Genomic DNA, 16,411 nt, shown 5'->3' on the forward strand with positions numbered 1-16,411 from the left:
AAGAGAGGCTCATGTTTGAAGACAATAAAAGTGGCAAGAATGAAAGTACTTGGTTGCCATCGATTATTATGTGCCGCATGAGAAAGTTTGTAAGTCCATATTTCCAAGTGACAGACTAGCTAGCCCATGTTTCTAAAACCCAAAAACCATCAAGAGGAACAGGTTAAATTGTTGCAAAAGCAACTGTAAGACCAACAGGTCCATCAAACGGCGGGCGAAATGAATAAGCTCTTGAACCCTCAAGAATATTACAAAATCCATCATTCTCTCACCAGATCTTATTCTGGCAGCAAAATTGCCAACTACATTCAGTGATGATCATCCTCATCATCCCCATGTCCATCAGGAGGTCCGCCTGGACCAACTACTTCCAACTGTCCACCAAAAAAAAAAAAAGTAATGAACATTTTGATAGCAACAACTGGAGGGGCATCTCCTCACTGCATGCAAACACAAACTCAAGAAGAGAAATTCTCGACGTCTCCTGTGCAGTAAAGCAATTACAAGACAAACACTCCCATCAAATTTCACCATATATATGTTCCCAGTGGTACATGTTCCAAAGAAAAAACTTAACAGATTCTTGCGCCCTGCTTAACTTAAGCTGGATGCTAGACCAGGTGTTTCTGCTTATTTTCCTGTAATAAAAAACTAAGGCTTTGTTTGGTGCAATAAAAGCAAAGGAAAAGAGAAAGGGGAAGGATGGGCAGTATTACTTACAGAGGATAAGTATGAAAATCTCAAATACTTTCAACTTATTTGATGCAACAAAATAATGTGGGATAGCAACATTTATGTTGTAATTTTATTAATTAAACACTTTTATTTTATGCTAGATAACAAATAAAGAACTATAACAAAAGATTCAAGTTACTCATAATGAATTAATAAATTAATTAATATGGACGTTCTTCAACAATAGTTAGCAAAAAGCAAGAATAAAAATGTAATGTTTTTATTTATTTTTACCAGGGATGACACCATGAAGAATGATAATATATAGACACTACTTTTGAAGGAAAGGGGTGTATATCAACAAAGGAAATAGATAAAAGAGAGTTAGGGTGAAATTGTATTTATGAATAATATGGTCACTGAAAATAAAAAAGGAGGATTTCACTACATCCAATTCACAGATGAATTGGACTTTGGAGGCATTTCATTTGCACCCAATTCTACTTTTCCAATTATTCTTTCTAATCAAACACACATTTTTTTTCTATACCTCTATTCTCAAATTTTACCCAATCAAATCAATTCTAGAAGAAGCAATTCATCCCATTCTTTTGAAATATATTCTAATTTAGCTCAAACAAAATAAACCTAACAGGGCAGAAACCCTTTTCGCTTTTCTCCCATCCTGGCTTCACAATGACTCTGGTCAGATGGAAAAGCAATGAAACTTAGACAGCAGTGGTTAGTAGGAAGTGAGTCGAAGTGCTTCTAGTGGAGAGAAATAAAGATATCAAAAAAGGGGGGAGGAAAAGGAAGACCGAAAAGAAGAAAAGGAAAAAACAATCATAACTTCCATTTTTCAGTTCCTTTGTGGAAATTGGTAAGGAAAATTGGTCGTTAAGAAATCATAGTTTGCCATAGTAAATTATAATGAAACTCCAGGAAATGCACAAGACTGATAAATTGACTTTCTTAAATTGGCCAGCAACAATATAGACTAAAGAAATTAATGGTCCAATTTTAAGCATTTACACATTTTATACATAGAAAAAATATGATTTCAGATACTTTACCAATTAAATTTACAAGGACAAATTCCAACTAATTTCTACTCAGCAATTTAAGCAAACACCAAGACATTGGCAATATCTCAGCACTTTGGTTATCTCTAATTACCACTTATACAAGAACACAGACTTTTTTTCTTTTTCTTTGCAAGCATGCTCGCAGTGTATGTGTGTATCTCAAGTGGCAATATGGCATAGAAAGACAATGGGAGCTGACAAGGATGAACCACAAGGACTGAAGGCCTACTATCAACTGTAATTTCTCAGGCAATGACTACTGATGACTCTGCCTCTCAAGGTGTGATCACAGTCGGAACTCAACATGTAATCCCCACAGCCAATCTATATAAGTTAATTCAGTGCCTCCTGTACTTACCACAAAGTACTGCGAGCATACTGGGCACTCATGAGGCTTGCCCTTCTCTAGCCAGAACCAAACAACATCGTGTTCATCCTCTGTTGAATTGTTAAAGTGCAGATCATATGGTCATCAGCAAGTCGGGCAGAAGCAATAAAATTACATTGTACAATCTTCACTCACAAATAAGAAAAAACACAAAACCAGATAAAGGCTTACCTCCTTCAGCGCCAGGGCATCCCACAATCCTTTTGTCATAATAAGACTTGATCACAGCAGGTGCTTCCTGCCAAACAAGAATAGATGACCGTTGAGTGGAAATGCAACACCACCCAAAGCATTGATCAAAATTGAGTTACTTAGTAAGTTTCTTGGTTGGACCACTGATTGATTGCAAAATTATACCTTCTGCTTTTACTGTCTTATGATGGTACTTCAATCCAATAATTACTCGTGCAAGCTCCATTTTATCTTTTGTTGTGCCTTTTATTTTGGGGGGAAGTTAAACATGCAGTAGATTTCCAGAAGAGTTAGTTTACAGCCATCAGCTTTATGTCAACTAAATGTGTCAAGCAACAAGCCTGGTAACTGCCATCTCAAAATATTTCAATTAACAAATACAATTAAATCAATGATACCAAGCATATCCACACACACCCCTCCAACAGCCTCTAAGATCATTATACTGTTTACTGTATGCACCCCAAGATCTCATAACAGGGCACCTTAAAGAAACAGGGCTTGTTACTCTTCCTTCTTTCCATCTTTGAGATGACCTCATTCAGGGGTATACTATATTGTCCATATTTCTAGTTAGTCCTAGACGCTTAAGTTAGTATTCTCTTTTTATTAAAATTTTGAGTCGCCATGCATTTTGTCACAAGGTACAGTTGCTCTTTTTCAATTATGATACAACAAAATCTCATCAATTAAACAATCAGAAAGCACAAAATCAACTGACACAGAATTTCAAGAGAAACAAAAGACTCCCCACACTGACCTTTGTTCCGAATGGACCTGCGGGGTAGTTGATTTCCAGGAGGTCCCTTCCCTAATCAGAAGAAATTCAATAAAAACTGGTAAAAATTCTGACCAAACAAAGAATTTCAACTGGCCAGCACAAAACACCTAGATAACAAATCAATGACAGTAAAACACTCACTTGAAGCTCAGCTTCTAGCTCTTCACGCTCATGACCAGTAGCAATCGGCATTACATCCTCCACTCTTTTAGTCACATACCCTACAAATAGATTGCATTCACCAAAAAACTTGGCATAAGAAAAAAGATGCCCACAAAATCAAAACAAACAAACACGCTTATCCGTCTAGAGGTTCTTGAGAAGCGGCAAAAGTGAAAAAGGAAAAAAGAATGAAGGAAATTAGGGTTTAGGAACACACCAGATTCAGTAGTGAAATGGCGAGAGAAGATGGGGAAAGCAAGGAGGGCATTGTCCGGAGCTCTGGAAGATCCAACGGGGAATGGAGTGGCCCTGGGAAGAGATCGAGTCGGGGCGAGATTGCGAAGCTGGATAGCGAGCCTTCTAAACATTGTTCGGAATTGGATTTGATCTCAGGTGGTCCCCTTTGATGAACAATAATCAATCTGTTTTGATGTGCAGAAATGTTGTTGGGATTGGTAGAAATGGGAAAGAGGAAAAAGGAATTGAGAGAGGGAGGCGATGGCGATGGGGGTATGAGTATTTCTGAGAGAGGAGAAAAGGGCTGAATTTGGGAATGGAGCGGTTGACTCACACGTGCTGCTTCAACACTAACTTCGGATCAGCCGTTTGACTGAATCAGCCGCCAACACAGCTGCTCCGTCTCTCTCCTATGTGGCATACAAGTGACTCATCAATGAAATCTCATGTGGCGCTGATGTCCTACATGTCAGGCAAATTGCTGCCAAGTGTCTGATGAGTCAGCAAAGCCATCCGACACTCTCATTACTTGCACACTTCATTGCCAATGTGGCAAGTGACTGGCAACCGTCCTCTTATGCTTTATCTTCGTAGCCACATGCCACGTAACTCAGTTGTTGAGTCCTCACACCTCTTTTTTAATTGACGAATGATTGTATCATACTCTGGAGCATGATGGCATATGACGAATGATTGTATCATACTGCCGTGGCAAATAATGCATCAACACTGTCCTATAAAACAAATGACTTGTTAGGCCACATGTCAATCAACTTATCATGAGCTATCGTACATGATAGACGAATGCCTTCGTGTGTAATAAGTTGGCGGAGTGGGAGTGACATGGATATTGTCCGATATGGCTCTTGAAATGTCAGGACGGTGCCAATGAGATGTTGTATGAGGCTTTCCCCAGCTGCATCAACCTAAATCACCGGTTTGGGCTTTGGCAGCCACTGCCACCATCACCACCTCGACCTCCTTCTTCCGAACCCATTTATACGCTCGATCTCAACACTGTTGAAGAAGATGCAGTTGAAGACTCGAAAATCCCCCAACTTCCTTTGACCTATTTGCTGAAACTGTCTCCTCCCTTCACTTTTCAATGTAATTCGTCGTTTGAAGGTCAGGGTAGGGCTGGCATCAAATCTGGATCTTGCAGATGACTCTTGCATGTGGACCTATGAAAGGGACTGACTTGGGCTTTCTTCACCCTCCAAACCACAATCAAAGGGACTAAATTGAGTAGCTGAAGCAATCAATACATAAAAGCAAGCTCGTGATTTTCCAGCCAACGCTGCAAGTATCAGTTGTTTGCAAATGACTTGACTTATCCAACTTCTTGTTTCCAATGTGCACTTTATGCGTCATACGACCAACTCAGCTAAATGGTGTTCAGTTGTTCAGCTAACCAATAATTAACTGATTCTTTGCTATGTTTTCTTTACAAAATTATTACATATTAGCTTCAGATATTGCAATTTACAGATCAAGTCGTGGAATGCGTGTACTTATTTTGTGAGGATAAAGCCACTGATTATTGATGAACAAATGGAGGGAGTAGACAATCTGAGGAGGGGAATTCTTTCGATAAGCTTTCAAGACAACTTTTCGCATTGAACAAAGTAATCTGTAATACCAGAATACACACGTTCACTGTTCGAAAACTTCCAAATTTTGAGGCCATATCAGACCTCTTGAAATCCAGTAAATCACACAGCTTCAAGCAATATGAAAATTTACAATTTTCATATTGCTTGAAGCTGCATCCACAAGGACATCTACTTCCAAGTGCCTCAATAGTGGAATCTAATAAATCATAAGGCTAATACAAAACTATAGAATAGATAATTCCACTGCAATCGTAGTATAGCACCTACGATTCAGATTCAAGTCAAATGTGAGTCAGCTAAGTCTGTTTTAGCCTCTTGGACTTCGGCTCCTGCCTCTGATCTTCCTCCACTTTTCTTCTCAATTTTTTCAGGTCTTCTTCAGTCACCTTCCCATTTAACCTTTTGTTCAGCTCATATGCTTCGTACAATATCTGCTTGCATTCTTTACTTGCAAGATCATGGTCGACGACTGAACAGAAATAAGAAAACAAGCAAACGTTCTCAATAAAGAGGAAGCTGTCCCAGAAACTCTGAAAAAAATGAGAAATAAACTTGTAGTCTTTCCATTTCATCCTATGACTACATGATTTCAGTTGTCCGTTTAATCTGAATAATTGCTCTCTTACAAATGTCTGCCAGTCCAATGAAATACGTGATATTAGATCATTTATTTGGAGATTGGCAAGTGGAAAAGAGTAATTTGACAGGGGAAGTGCGCTAACATACTTGTGTTAGATAATTCTCAATCCACGCTTTTTCAAGAGATTACCAACTCGGGTGTGAAGCAAACATACATCACCATCATCCTCCACAAACTCAAAGCCTTTTTAGAGATAACGTCCATATGATCATACCCTATGACCTAAATATGAATCTCTATGTATAGAAGATTAATGATCTACTCTGAGTTTGCATCAGATTTAGACCACTGATCCCCAATAACAGGTGAAAATTTTGGACTTGCAGACCCTTTTTTATAATCTCATGCATTTGAATTTGATCCCAGGAAACGTGAACTTCTTTAAATTTCTCTACTGCCCAGCTCTGTGATGGAGAAATCAATTATAGGAGCAAACACAGAAGTAAATGGAATAGCAAACAAAAACTGATCACCATAAAGCAGCTTTAGGATCAGAATCCAATCCTTCAGGAAACTTATTTCCGGACTGAGTAGGATTAAAGCTAATTTTTTTTGTGAGCTTCATGTAATAACAGACTTAAGTGACAAGTTCTATAGCAGCCCTCAGAAGTTTCACAGGCTAAGGTAAATCTGCAATACCTAACTGAATTTATAGATGCCAAGACAAAAGAGTGCATAAGCAAAGGTTTTTAAGGCAAACAACCTGGCTTTGGATAATCTTTTCCAATAATGCATTTTGCTTTAACTTGTATGCTTAGAGGCGCTGTCCATGGCTCATAAATATACTCCTTAGGCATGTCTGTAACAATAAATGTCATCTATAAGATAACAAATCATAACAAGCTAATGAATCATAAAGCAAAACATGAACATACCTTTTAGTATTGGGAGAAAGTGCCTAATAAAGTTGCCATTAGGGTCATATTTCTTCCCAAATGAGATTGGAGAATAGATGCGGTTATACTGGGATAAAGAAACAAGCAAGACATTCAGAACTTCTGCTATTCAGGCAACCAGGATAAACCAGTGTATCCAAGTATTTCAAATGAAAGTCAAAATTCAGCTGCTTTAGATTCATCTTATTGATGCTGGGCATTGCAAATATCACAGATAGCAAGTTTTTGAACTGCTAATGAAGATACAACAGCTGGATTTTACCCCCATAAGCTCAAAATTAGCTGAGTTATTCATGATAGTTACCATGGGGATGAACAATGAGAAATCTCTCAAACCTGGTAGAAGAATGACGAGCATGATAGCCACAACCAGTTTGCGTTGTTGATTGACCAGTCTGAATCAATAAGAAGTCTCTCGAAAACATCTCGCCCTTTTTCCCAATGCACAAACTGTCAGGATTACAGCCACCATCAATGAGAAAAGATTTAGGACGTAGTCGGATAGGCACACACTCTTGAAGTCAATTACCAGATCTCCACGAGTTAGAAAACAGGCAACACAGTGCCTGGCAAGATGGTGCATCCAGCCCCACTTTTGAAGCTGTTCCATCAAAATAAAACGATTTAAAGGTTGTCCATGAAACTAAGGAATGGCAAACACCAGCAGGCCATATCAAATATCAGCACTTTCTACTAAATTTTAGATTAACCTGAACCATTATGGCGTCGATCCATGGAAATCCTGTCCTAGCATCTCTCCAAGCACACAGCAGTTTGTCATCATTTTTCCATGGTATCTATGTGAAAAATTCACACAAAAATGACTTATAAATAAATTCTTCGACTACTATACCAAATATCAGAATATATGGCATACGATCTATCCTGGCATTTCCTACGTAGCCGCTATTTTAACTAAGTTATGCATGATAGTATGATATTGTAATTTGGGATAACATATTCATGATATCATTATGCATATGTTTGCGGTGGGTATGACAGTAGGTTAACTAAATTTTAAAAGGTCCTTGAATGATGTTCCAAAGTTATTTTCATCATCAGATTAGAAACAATAAGATGATATGAAAGGAAATGCAGAAGAGGACACAGGTTTAGACTGTCGCTTGGATAATGTCTGAATGGCTAAATACAATGTTAATGAAAAAGTGCAAAAAAGCCCCAGTGAAAAAACAAAGTGCAGTTTACGCCCCTGTGACACTAAAAATGATGCAATTTTTCCCCCTCCGGAGGGAGGTAAATTGCATCATTTTTTAAATCACAAGGGGGTAAATTGCACTTTTTTGTTTTCACAAGGGCTTTTTTGCAGTTTCCCATTAACACAGGAGGGTAAATTGCACTTAACCCTATCTGAACTAACGTAGCTAACGTTTACAATACTTTTTCCAGAACAACGGTTAAAACAATTTTCAGTTTGCATCTATCATAAAAAAAAAAAAAAGTAGGAGTATTTATGTTCATTTATGGCTTTGCGCATCTCTTCAATTTTCCTCAGATAACTAATGGTTTCACAAATTTTTTTCTGGGTACAAATGACAATAATGTAGGCAAACTATTGAACACATACACGTGCACTATATCATCAGCTATGAGTAATCTTACCAGTGCCATATAATGAATTTCTACAAGTAAAAGATTTGATCTAAAGCAAAGGAAAGAAAATGATAATAAGTTTCTTATAGTGAAGAAAGTGGACTTTAGCTATCAATCTGGGAATATCTACAATACCTGTTTGCAAATCCTGTTATCCTTCATCTGATCAAAATTAGGAGTCCCAAAGGCAACTGTGTAGAAGAAATCTCGCCATAACAGCTATAGAAATTCAGGTTATCAGTTGGATGGAAGCCCATGTTTTTTACTGTCAATACATAGTATACTAACCTGTCCAAGGAGGGAAACTGGAGGAGATGTGTGCCTTTTGACATTTCTCTGAACCTCTTGAATGCACTGGTAGAAATACCTTGAAGACAGACAACCAAACTTCCAACCATTTGGAGAAAGAGAAAAGATCAGAAGGCTACAGGAAAATAAAGAAATAAAGGTACCATACATAACCTACTTTTAAGTAAGGTGATAAAACAGTTGTTGCTGGTTTTGCAAATGAAGATGGATCCCCCTTGGGTTTCTCAAAGTTAGCCACCCACTCCTGCAAAAGAGAACTCAGATTTCAATTGTACATAAACCAAAAGGAAAAGAGCAGAATTTCATAACTATGGACCACACAAATCTGAAATCAGGTTGCTCTAATTGTTTGTAAAATCAGGTGTAATAGTACATTGATTAACATTGAAACAAATTTTAAGGGTCCTCCAATAACACTTCAGTTGAGATCTAAAATATTTCAAACAGAAAGAAACCAAGGCATCCTCTTCGAACATTCCATCCTTCCACTTGATGATGTAAACATATGTCTCAAGCAATTACAATTGTGTTGGGAATTCAAGACAACTGTGTCTATGAAACAAGTATTACTGGCCAGAAGCAAGTTTCTGCTAATAACTCCAACATTTAGTTTATCTAGAATATCACCAGCCTCTTAACCAAAACATTCTGGTTATCTTTCCTAAAAAAAAATGTTTTTCATGAAAAAATGATGCATTTATAAGATATATAGACTTGCACTTCGCTGAAATTCTCAATAGAGACATCTTCTATGTTATCATTGCATTTGTCATCTTTCTATTTAAAAGTAACTTACCAATCAGTTTTCTAATAATTGAATGAGCAAAATTCTGTTATGGTTTTTGCACGTATAAAAGATTTCTATATTGCAGATTATAAAATGGCAGTGCTCTGGAATAACAGGTTTGTGTCCTTATTATCTACAAAGGCATCATAGATGCACTAGGGTCACAGCCAAAAAGAGTATCTTGCAGCATTTTCAGGAGAGTTGGGAATGCAATGCCCCATACCTTGTTTGACATTGATTCTCTCATCCTTCTTAATGCTTCAGATTCACCACCTTTGAAGGGAGTCCTGTCATCCTGTCCATCAACATTGTTACACAGAGCATGAACCAGAAGAATCATCAGATATCTGAGTGACTCCATACCTCTGCTGTGTCCTCATATCCCAGGTTCTTAATTGTTGGAACTTCTGTGGTTGGACAACTTCCAAAACTTCCAACAGGAGGAAGCAAGGTAAGCTCAGTTGAAATGGGGGATGAGGCCCAAGATGGCTCCCCGGCAAGTTTAACAAAAGATTGATAACTCAAAGGTGGCTTTCCACCATTCTAGTACCCAAAAAATGAACAAAAGAGTCAAGCAAAAGAAGCTGCCATAATTTTATCATTATTTGGTTTCTACAGACTGTAAAGCAAACATTACTGGTTGCTTAAACAAATACTTAACCTTCTGGATAATATCTGCAGGATTGAAGAGTGTATGACTCACAGGAGAGAAAATTTCTATACCAGCTGCAGTAGCATATTTCTGTAGGATGAAATAGTAACCCTTTTCTGATAAGCATGTACTAGTGTAAACCAATAAAAGTTCATGAAGCTACTCAACATTCACAGAAATCAAGAACCCTGGTACTGTTCTCCAGACACATTCTGACTCACACGCCCAAAAAGAGCACAGATGCATTAACGCTATGAACACTTACCCTAACTTTATTATCCAAAGCTTGATAATAAGGCTCTGTGTCGAACTCAAAGCATAGCTTCTTTATGCTCCACTGGTAGGTCAGAAGAAATACAATAACTTCAGAAGATAAAAATAAGAATTTGTATAAGTACAGTGTACCGCTCTTCTTGTTGATTATTGAAGTAATGCTGCTCAGCAACTCTTTACATATGAATCTACACATTTGGTTCCTACTATCATAAAATTACTTACATACACTCAAATATCAAACACAATCACCAGATGGCAAACTTACAAGAAATAAACAGTGCTAATGTTATTGTCGTCACATAGAAACGGATATTCATCATAATCAAGGGAGTTTAATATCATGATGAGGGGGACCTCAAGAAGACAACGGAACATTTGTTCCCCACAAATGGTACAAAAATAAATTAGCGTGTATAAGTTTTAAGGATGAAAGCTCTCTGTGCACTGAATCTTGTATGTCTTATATCTATATCTAATTATCACAAAGGTCGAGAAACTAAGTCCAAAAGGGTTAATATGATCTCTGAAGATGTGCACTTCACTTTATTAGTACTTAAAAAGTTCAAAATAACACAAATCTGAACCATCACAAGTAAAGTTTTAAAGAGATTCATCTATCTCATTGTGTTTCAATTAAATGCATACTCTCCAAACTAATACCATCACCTGTTTATCTCAACTAAAAGCCACTCATCATAAATGCACAACAACTGCTTAAGAGCAGTTGACACTTCAAAACCGCAGCTTCAACCATGCACTGTTCAAGCTTAGTTTAACTTATGATCGAGCGAAACATAAGGGTCAAGAACAATTTGATATTTAAGAAACCAAATCCAAATGTGCCATAATTGAGTTGAAAAAACAAAAAGAAAAAACATGATATTCAAATTCCAATTTTAGTAACAATCCTGGTATCATTAACAAAAGTAGAGCAGAAATGACCTCTTTCAAGCAGCGGAACAAGACCTCGCTTGGCTCACCATTGAGCACCAGCAAACGCGAGCCCAATTTTTGGAGATTCAAGTCGAGATCCACCAGGCTTTCAAGCAAGAACCTGATCCGATTCAACGAGGCACGTTTCGAGCCAGGGGAGAATGCGTTGGGGTCGGGCTCCATATAGTGGGGGTCGATCACGAACACCGGATACAAATTATCCGACCCCCTTGCAGCATACTCCAGCGCAGGATTGTCATGGATACGGAGCCCCTTTCTGAACCACATCAGAGAGTTCGAGCCGGATGCCATTGTCGGGTTCCGGAGTGAGAAAACTGGGAGTCGCATTGCATAAAAGCTGGAATCAGAAGGGTTCAAGGTGTTTAAACGCTGTACGTGGTTCCCGCCTCAAATTAGAAGGGTGGGGCTGTACTAATGTGCGCGGGGGAGAGAAGGAGTGAGGTGGTTACTTAATAGCCGTTAAAAGGGGTATTATCGTGCGCGGTGCCCACCCGGCGCTTGATAGTGCAGTTGTAGAGTGAATACGCATAATTGGCTGAGAAAGTGCCACGTGGGTACTGTGTAAAATTCTAACTGCTGTCTCCAACTCTATATATGCTTTTATTAAGTTATATACTTATGGTTTTGTATATATATATATATAAAATAAATAATTTTTTATATTTTAAAATATATAATAAGTAAATATATATATAAATTAACACATCAATGTTAAAAATTTTTTAAAAAAAAAAAACTAACTTATCAGTTAACATAAATTTTGAAAAACATAAATTTTGAAAAATTTAATAAGTTAGTTGAAGAAAATTTTAGGATCATAAAAAATTAATGCAGTAGAATTAAAATCGAAGCTTCATGTCTATAGTACATCTAATTTTTATAATAATAGTAGCCACTACGACACGTCGTCCCTGTATGTATATAATAAATAATTTTTATTATACATATAAACAACATATCACATTTCAAAAAACAAATAAATAAAAGAAAATTAACTTAGAGATATTATCTACACAAAAAATTTGGTGTCGCGGTGACGCAAATCATTATTTGTGAGTGAAAAAAATCAATCTTTTTTATATTTGTAACGATATATAGATGAGAAGAGAATTTGAGTAAGGGTGGGTGAAAAATACATAAAAAAATATTTTCAGTAATTTAAAAAATTATTATTATGATGTAAATAACCACTATTTGTGAATATAATAGAATTTTTTTTATTAGTATAGACAAATTAAAATAAAATATAAGCTATAAGTTGGTAGTAAGGTGCTCTTTCAATCACAATAATAGCTAAAAATCTACCACCAAAATTACAACGGTGAGGGACCGAGGGTAATCAAGTAATTTTATGAAACAAAAAAAATAAAAAAATCAACTTAAAGTATTATCAATACAACGAAAGAATTTGTGTAGTTATGTTAAAATAACGTGGAGTCACGTTTAATAAAAAGAAAAGGCGACTACAACTAATTTTTTAAATTATTTAATTAAGAGTATAATTATTATATTTAACAATTAACGTTGTAGTGTCACTAACCGTCATTATGAATGTATAGAGTGTTTTTTTTTCGTTATTACTCCTAATTATAAAAAGTCTGGACGATATCAATTTTGATACCACCACAAACTAGAACACACCTTCAAAATTATAGATCAGCTATAAGGGTACTTTTAAATTATCCATTGACGTATCTCTGATAAAACAGAGAAAATCTTACGGCCCTATGAGTAGTAGAAGTAGTTCGTCGTTATCAATAGAGCCGACGAGGATGGCTTAAAGAAAAAAGATTATGGTGCCCATTGATATACAATCTAATAAAATCATAATTCATGTAATATGATAAAGGAATATAAATGTAATTGATTCAATTACAAAACTACACATATATCTATAATTTATCGGGATAATTAAATCAACACTTTCTGAACTACGACTTATTATAAATCACTTTTACTTTTAAAAACTATATATACCTATAAAAAAATTTGATATAATTTACACAAATTACTCTTATTTTTTAAAAAGTTACGTGTGCATCTCCTAAAAATGTCATTTTTGCTCGTCATAAATGATTTCTGTAATTAGATAAAAAAAAATCATGAAATTTATGTGAATAGATCATAAATCAGGAATATAAATATAAGGGTAAATTACAACCACCTCTCACAAGGTTTTGCATGATTACGAATGCCTCATGTTTGAAAAATTATTAATAACCCACTGATTTTAACGATCATCTAATAATTAGCCCAAATCGTTAGGTTTTCATTCATTTTTTTATGGTAAATTGACCAAAATGCCTTTGTGGACTAAACATTATAATTTTATTTATTTTTTAATTTTTTTATGGACTAAGTGTATAATTTCTACAAAAAATTCATCTACCTCGTTCGATTTTTTTATAATTTTTTAATTTAAAAAATAAAAAAATATAATAAGGGGAAAGTTGACAATTTCATAAGCTATCCAAAGATTATATAATTTTATCAAATATCAGGAAAATTTTTGTAATTTTTCAAATAATAAGGGGCTATTCATAATTATATCAAATCTAAAAAAATTATTGTAATTTACCTTAAATATAATCCTAATTTGTTTGGGGTTGGGGGGGGGGGGGGGGTTGAGTTTAATTAATAGGAGTCAACTGTGCATGTTTTTCACTCATTTCAGTATTAATGATTGATTTGTTGTGCCATGTTATTCTTCAATTATTGCTTTTTTAATACTCCCATCTCTATTTATCCATGCACCTATTCTCACTCTTGTTCCTCTTTTTTTTTTTTTTTCAACTTTAGAACAATAAAAAAATAAACTCACTTAACTGAAATAATTATCCAAACATAGTACAACCTAAAACTTGATCGGAAAATCAATCACAAAAAAAGTGTAATGACCATTTTTCTTTCTAAAATATAAATCAATCACATGACAACTGCGTTATGATTGAATTCTGATCAGATTCAATTCAAGTCATAATTTTCTCTCCGACTCAAACCGTCGGGTTGAAATCTCGTTAGTAGTTTCATTTATAATCCCGCACGAGTACTATTTTTTGAAACGCTGATGTGAGCAGTGATACTGACAATAAAAAATACAAAATTTGATGTATATTAAACTTTAATAAATGATGAAATTGATAAATAATTTAGGTTGAAGAATGAAGAATTTTTAATTTTATTGAGTTGGGGGGGTTGAATTATTGGATGTTGGTAGTGTGCCACACGAAATGACAACAAAGAAATCTAATCCAGTTGCAAAATGGAACAGCCAACGGATAATCTCATTATTCATCACATTCACGCCAATTTGACATTGCAAAATACCTAATCCTTCTCTTACATTTTACGACTTTTTTAGCAGCTGTCCCATATATGCTATATTACCTTACAACCTAAAAAGCAAAGCGTATTTCTCTTTTTTTATTTATTTATTTTCATGTTGTTTCAATTTTCTCTTTCAAAGATTTTCTGACCTCATTTATCCATCGGTCTTTAAAGTATAAAAAATTCAATCCAGAGACACCGAATTTTCGAATCATCGCATAACAAAAAATGTGAAAAGCAGATTATCCCTATGACAAATCAGTACCATACACCAAAACTAATAAAACAAAATCAATGCAAAAACTTAAGTTCAACACTTGCTGTAATGACCAAATTAATATATGTCACGATTTTAATTCTTAATCATAGTAATTAATTCTAACAAAAGAAATCATATTTCTTCGGGTGTCGACAACCAAAATCCATAGCAGAAAATTGCAAAAAATTATATTTTGAAGATATTAATATAATTATAGAATTAATGACTTTATTAAGAAGAAATTTAGAGGTATCATATGCTTTATTGTGGCGGTAATCCGGAGAAGGATAGGCAGATCCAAGAATCCGTTTTCTATACTTGGAAGTAATAGATAGCCTTGACAGGCAGGATACTTTTCACTCAATTTACTACAAATGCTCATTACCAACACACCTACCAAAATTAAATAAATAAATAAAATTCCACTTCATTAACAGAACCTAATATATGTAGGGATGATTGCGTCGTCTTCACTTGAGATTTAGTGTAATTACATATAAATTATATATGATTTGAAGAATTATATTCAATATTCTCGACGTTTATTTTTGTCTAATAAATAAATTGTCCTGTCAGTCAAAATTTACTGATATTAGCAAAAAATTTATTGAAAATTTCATATTGGACCCCGATTGACTTATTACAAATCGAACAAATATTTTCATATAGGGTGGAAATGTATAAAAGTTGTTTGATCAGTAAAGATTTTATTTATCTATAATAAGTCGATAACAGGTTATTCAGGGATAAATATAGATTTTCTTTCAAGTTTTTGCTAACATTAGCAAATTCGGTGAATTTTGACTAATGGATGGATCTATTTGTTAGATGAAAATAACTATTAAATATAATTTTTTAAATTACATGAGATCTAAATGTAATTATATCAAATTTCAGTGAATGATGGTATAATTATCCAATATATATATATATATATATGTGAACATAATTACTAAAAACCTAGATTTTTGCTAGCATAAATCAAGAATTTACATATCTAAGCACAAACAATTGATGGAGGAAAGATCAAAGAAGAGCTCCGAAGGGCAAGATAGACTTTTTCTCAATCACAGAGCATTAGACGGCGTCCCACGTATTGTTCAATTATGAAGCAAATTACTGTGATGCCCATCACCACAAAACAACCACCACATGTTAGAGGATAAAATTGTATTTTTGACATTTGTTATCATAAATGCGTCTGTGTAGTATAAATACTCCTCATCCTATGGAAAAGGACCAAGTGCCAAAATAATATATATATATATATATATATATTGCATTGAGATCATTCTAATATATTCGATCGATTTTTAAAAAAATAATTACTATTATATTTTGAGTCGTTTCTTTTGCACTATCAGATATAATATATAAAAAAAATTCGACTTGATTCATGAGATCAAATATATCAATATAATTATGATCATCAAAACCATGACGTATACAAGTATAAATCAAGAATTTACATATTTGAGCTTAGATATTACGTGGAGATATTATAATTTATAACAATAACTAAAAAAAATTGATTTGATGTAATAGATAAAATATACAAATACGGATA

The 16,411-nt window shown here is 34.8% G+C and overlaps 2 protein-coding genes across 2 annotated transcripts; both read right to left on the minus strand.

Moving 5' to 3' along the window:
• Positions 1–14: 14 nt before the first annotated feature.
• LOC105157541 (putative cytochrome c oxidase subunit 5b-like) lies at positions 15–3,849 on the minus strand. The gene is made up of 6 exons (XM_011073949.3): positions 3,501–3,849; positions 3,263–3,342; positions 3,101–3,151; positions 2,320–2,386; positions 2,119–2,198; positions 15–374 (listed from the first exon to the last, which is right to left on the minus strand). The coding sequence occupies exons 1-6, from the start codon at positions 3,649–3,651 to the stop codon at positions 309–311; spliced, it is 495 nt and encodes a 164-aa protein (XP_011072251.1). The 5' UTR covers positions 3,652–3,849; the 3' UTR covers positions 15–308.
• A 1,253-nt stretch (positions 3,850–5,102) lies between these two features.
• On the minus strand, positions 5,103–11,653 carry UVR3 (DNA photolyase family protein). Its single transcript, XM_011073950.3, has 14 exons — positions 11,247–11,653; positions 10,294–10,365; positions 10,038–10,118; positions 9,740–9,919; positions 9,600–9,671; positions 8,747–8,833; positions 8,569–8,667; positions 8,416–8,499; positions 7,380–7,466; positions 7,199–7,270; positions 7,006–7,119; positions 6,649–6,736; positions 6,477–6,572; positions 5,103–5,602 (listed from the first exon to the last, which is right to left on the minus strand). The coding sequence occupies exons 1-14, from the start codon at positions 11,583–11,585 to the stop codon at positions 5,430–5,432; spliced, it is 1,644 nt and encodes a 547-aa protein (XP_011072252.1). The 5' UTR covers positions 11,586–11,653; the 3' UTR covers positions 5,103–5,429.
• Positions 11,654–16,411: the final 4,758 nt, after the last annotated feature.

The sequence above is a fragment of the Sesamum indicum genome, linkage group LG3 (genome assembly GCF_026168435.1).
Source record: "Sesamum indicum cultivar Baizhima isolate 11 linkage group LG3, ASM2616843v1, whole genome shotgun sequence".
NCBI classification, from domain to species: Eukaryota; Viridiplantae; Streptophyta; class Magnoliopsida; order Lamiales; family Pedaliaceae; genus Sesamum; species Sesamum indicum.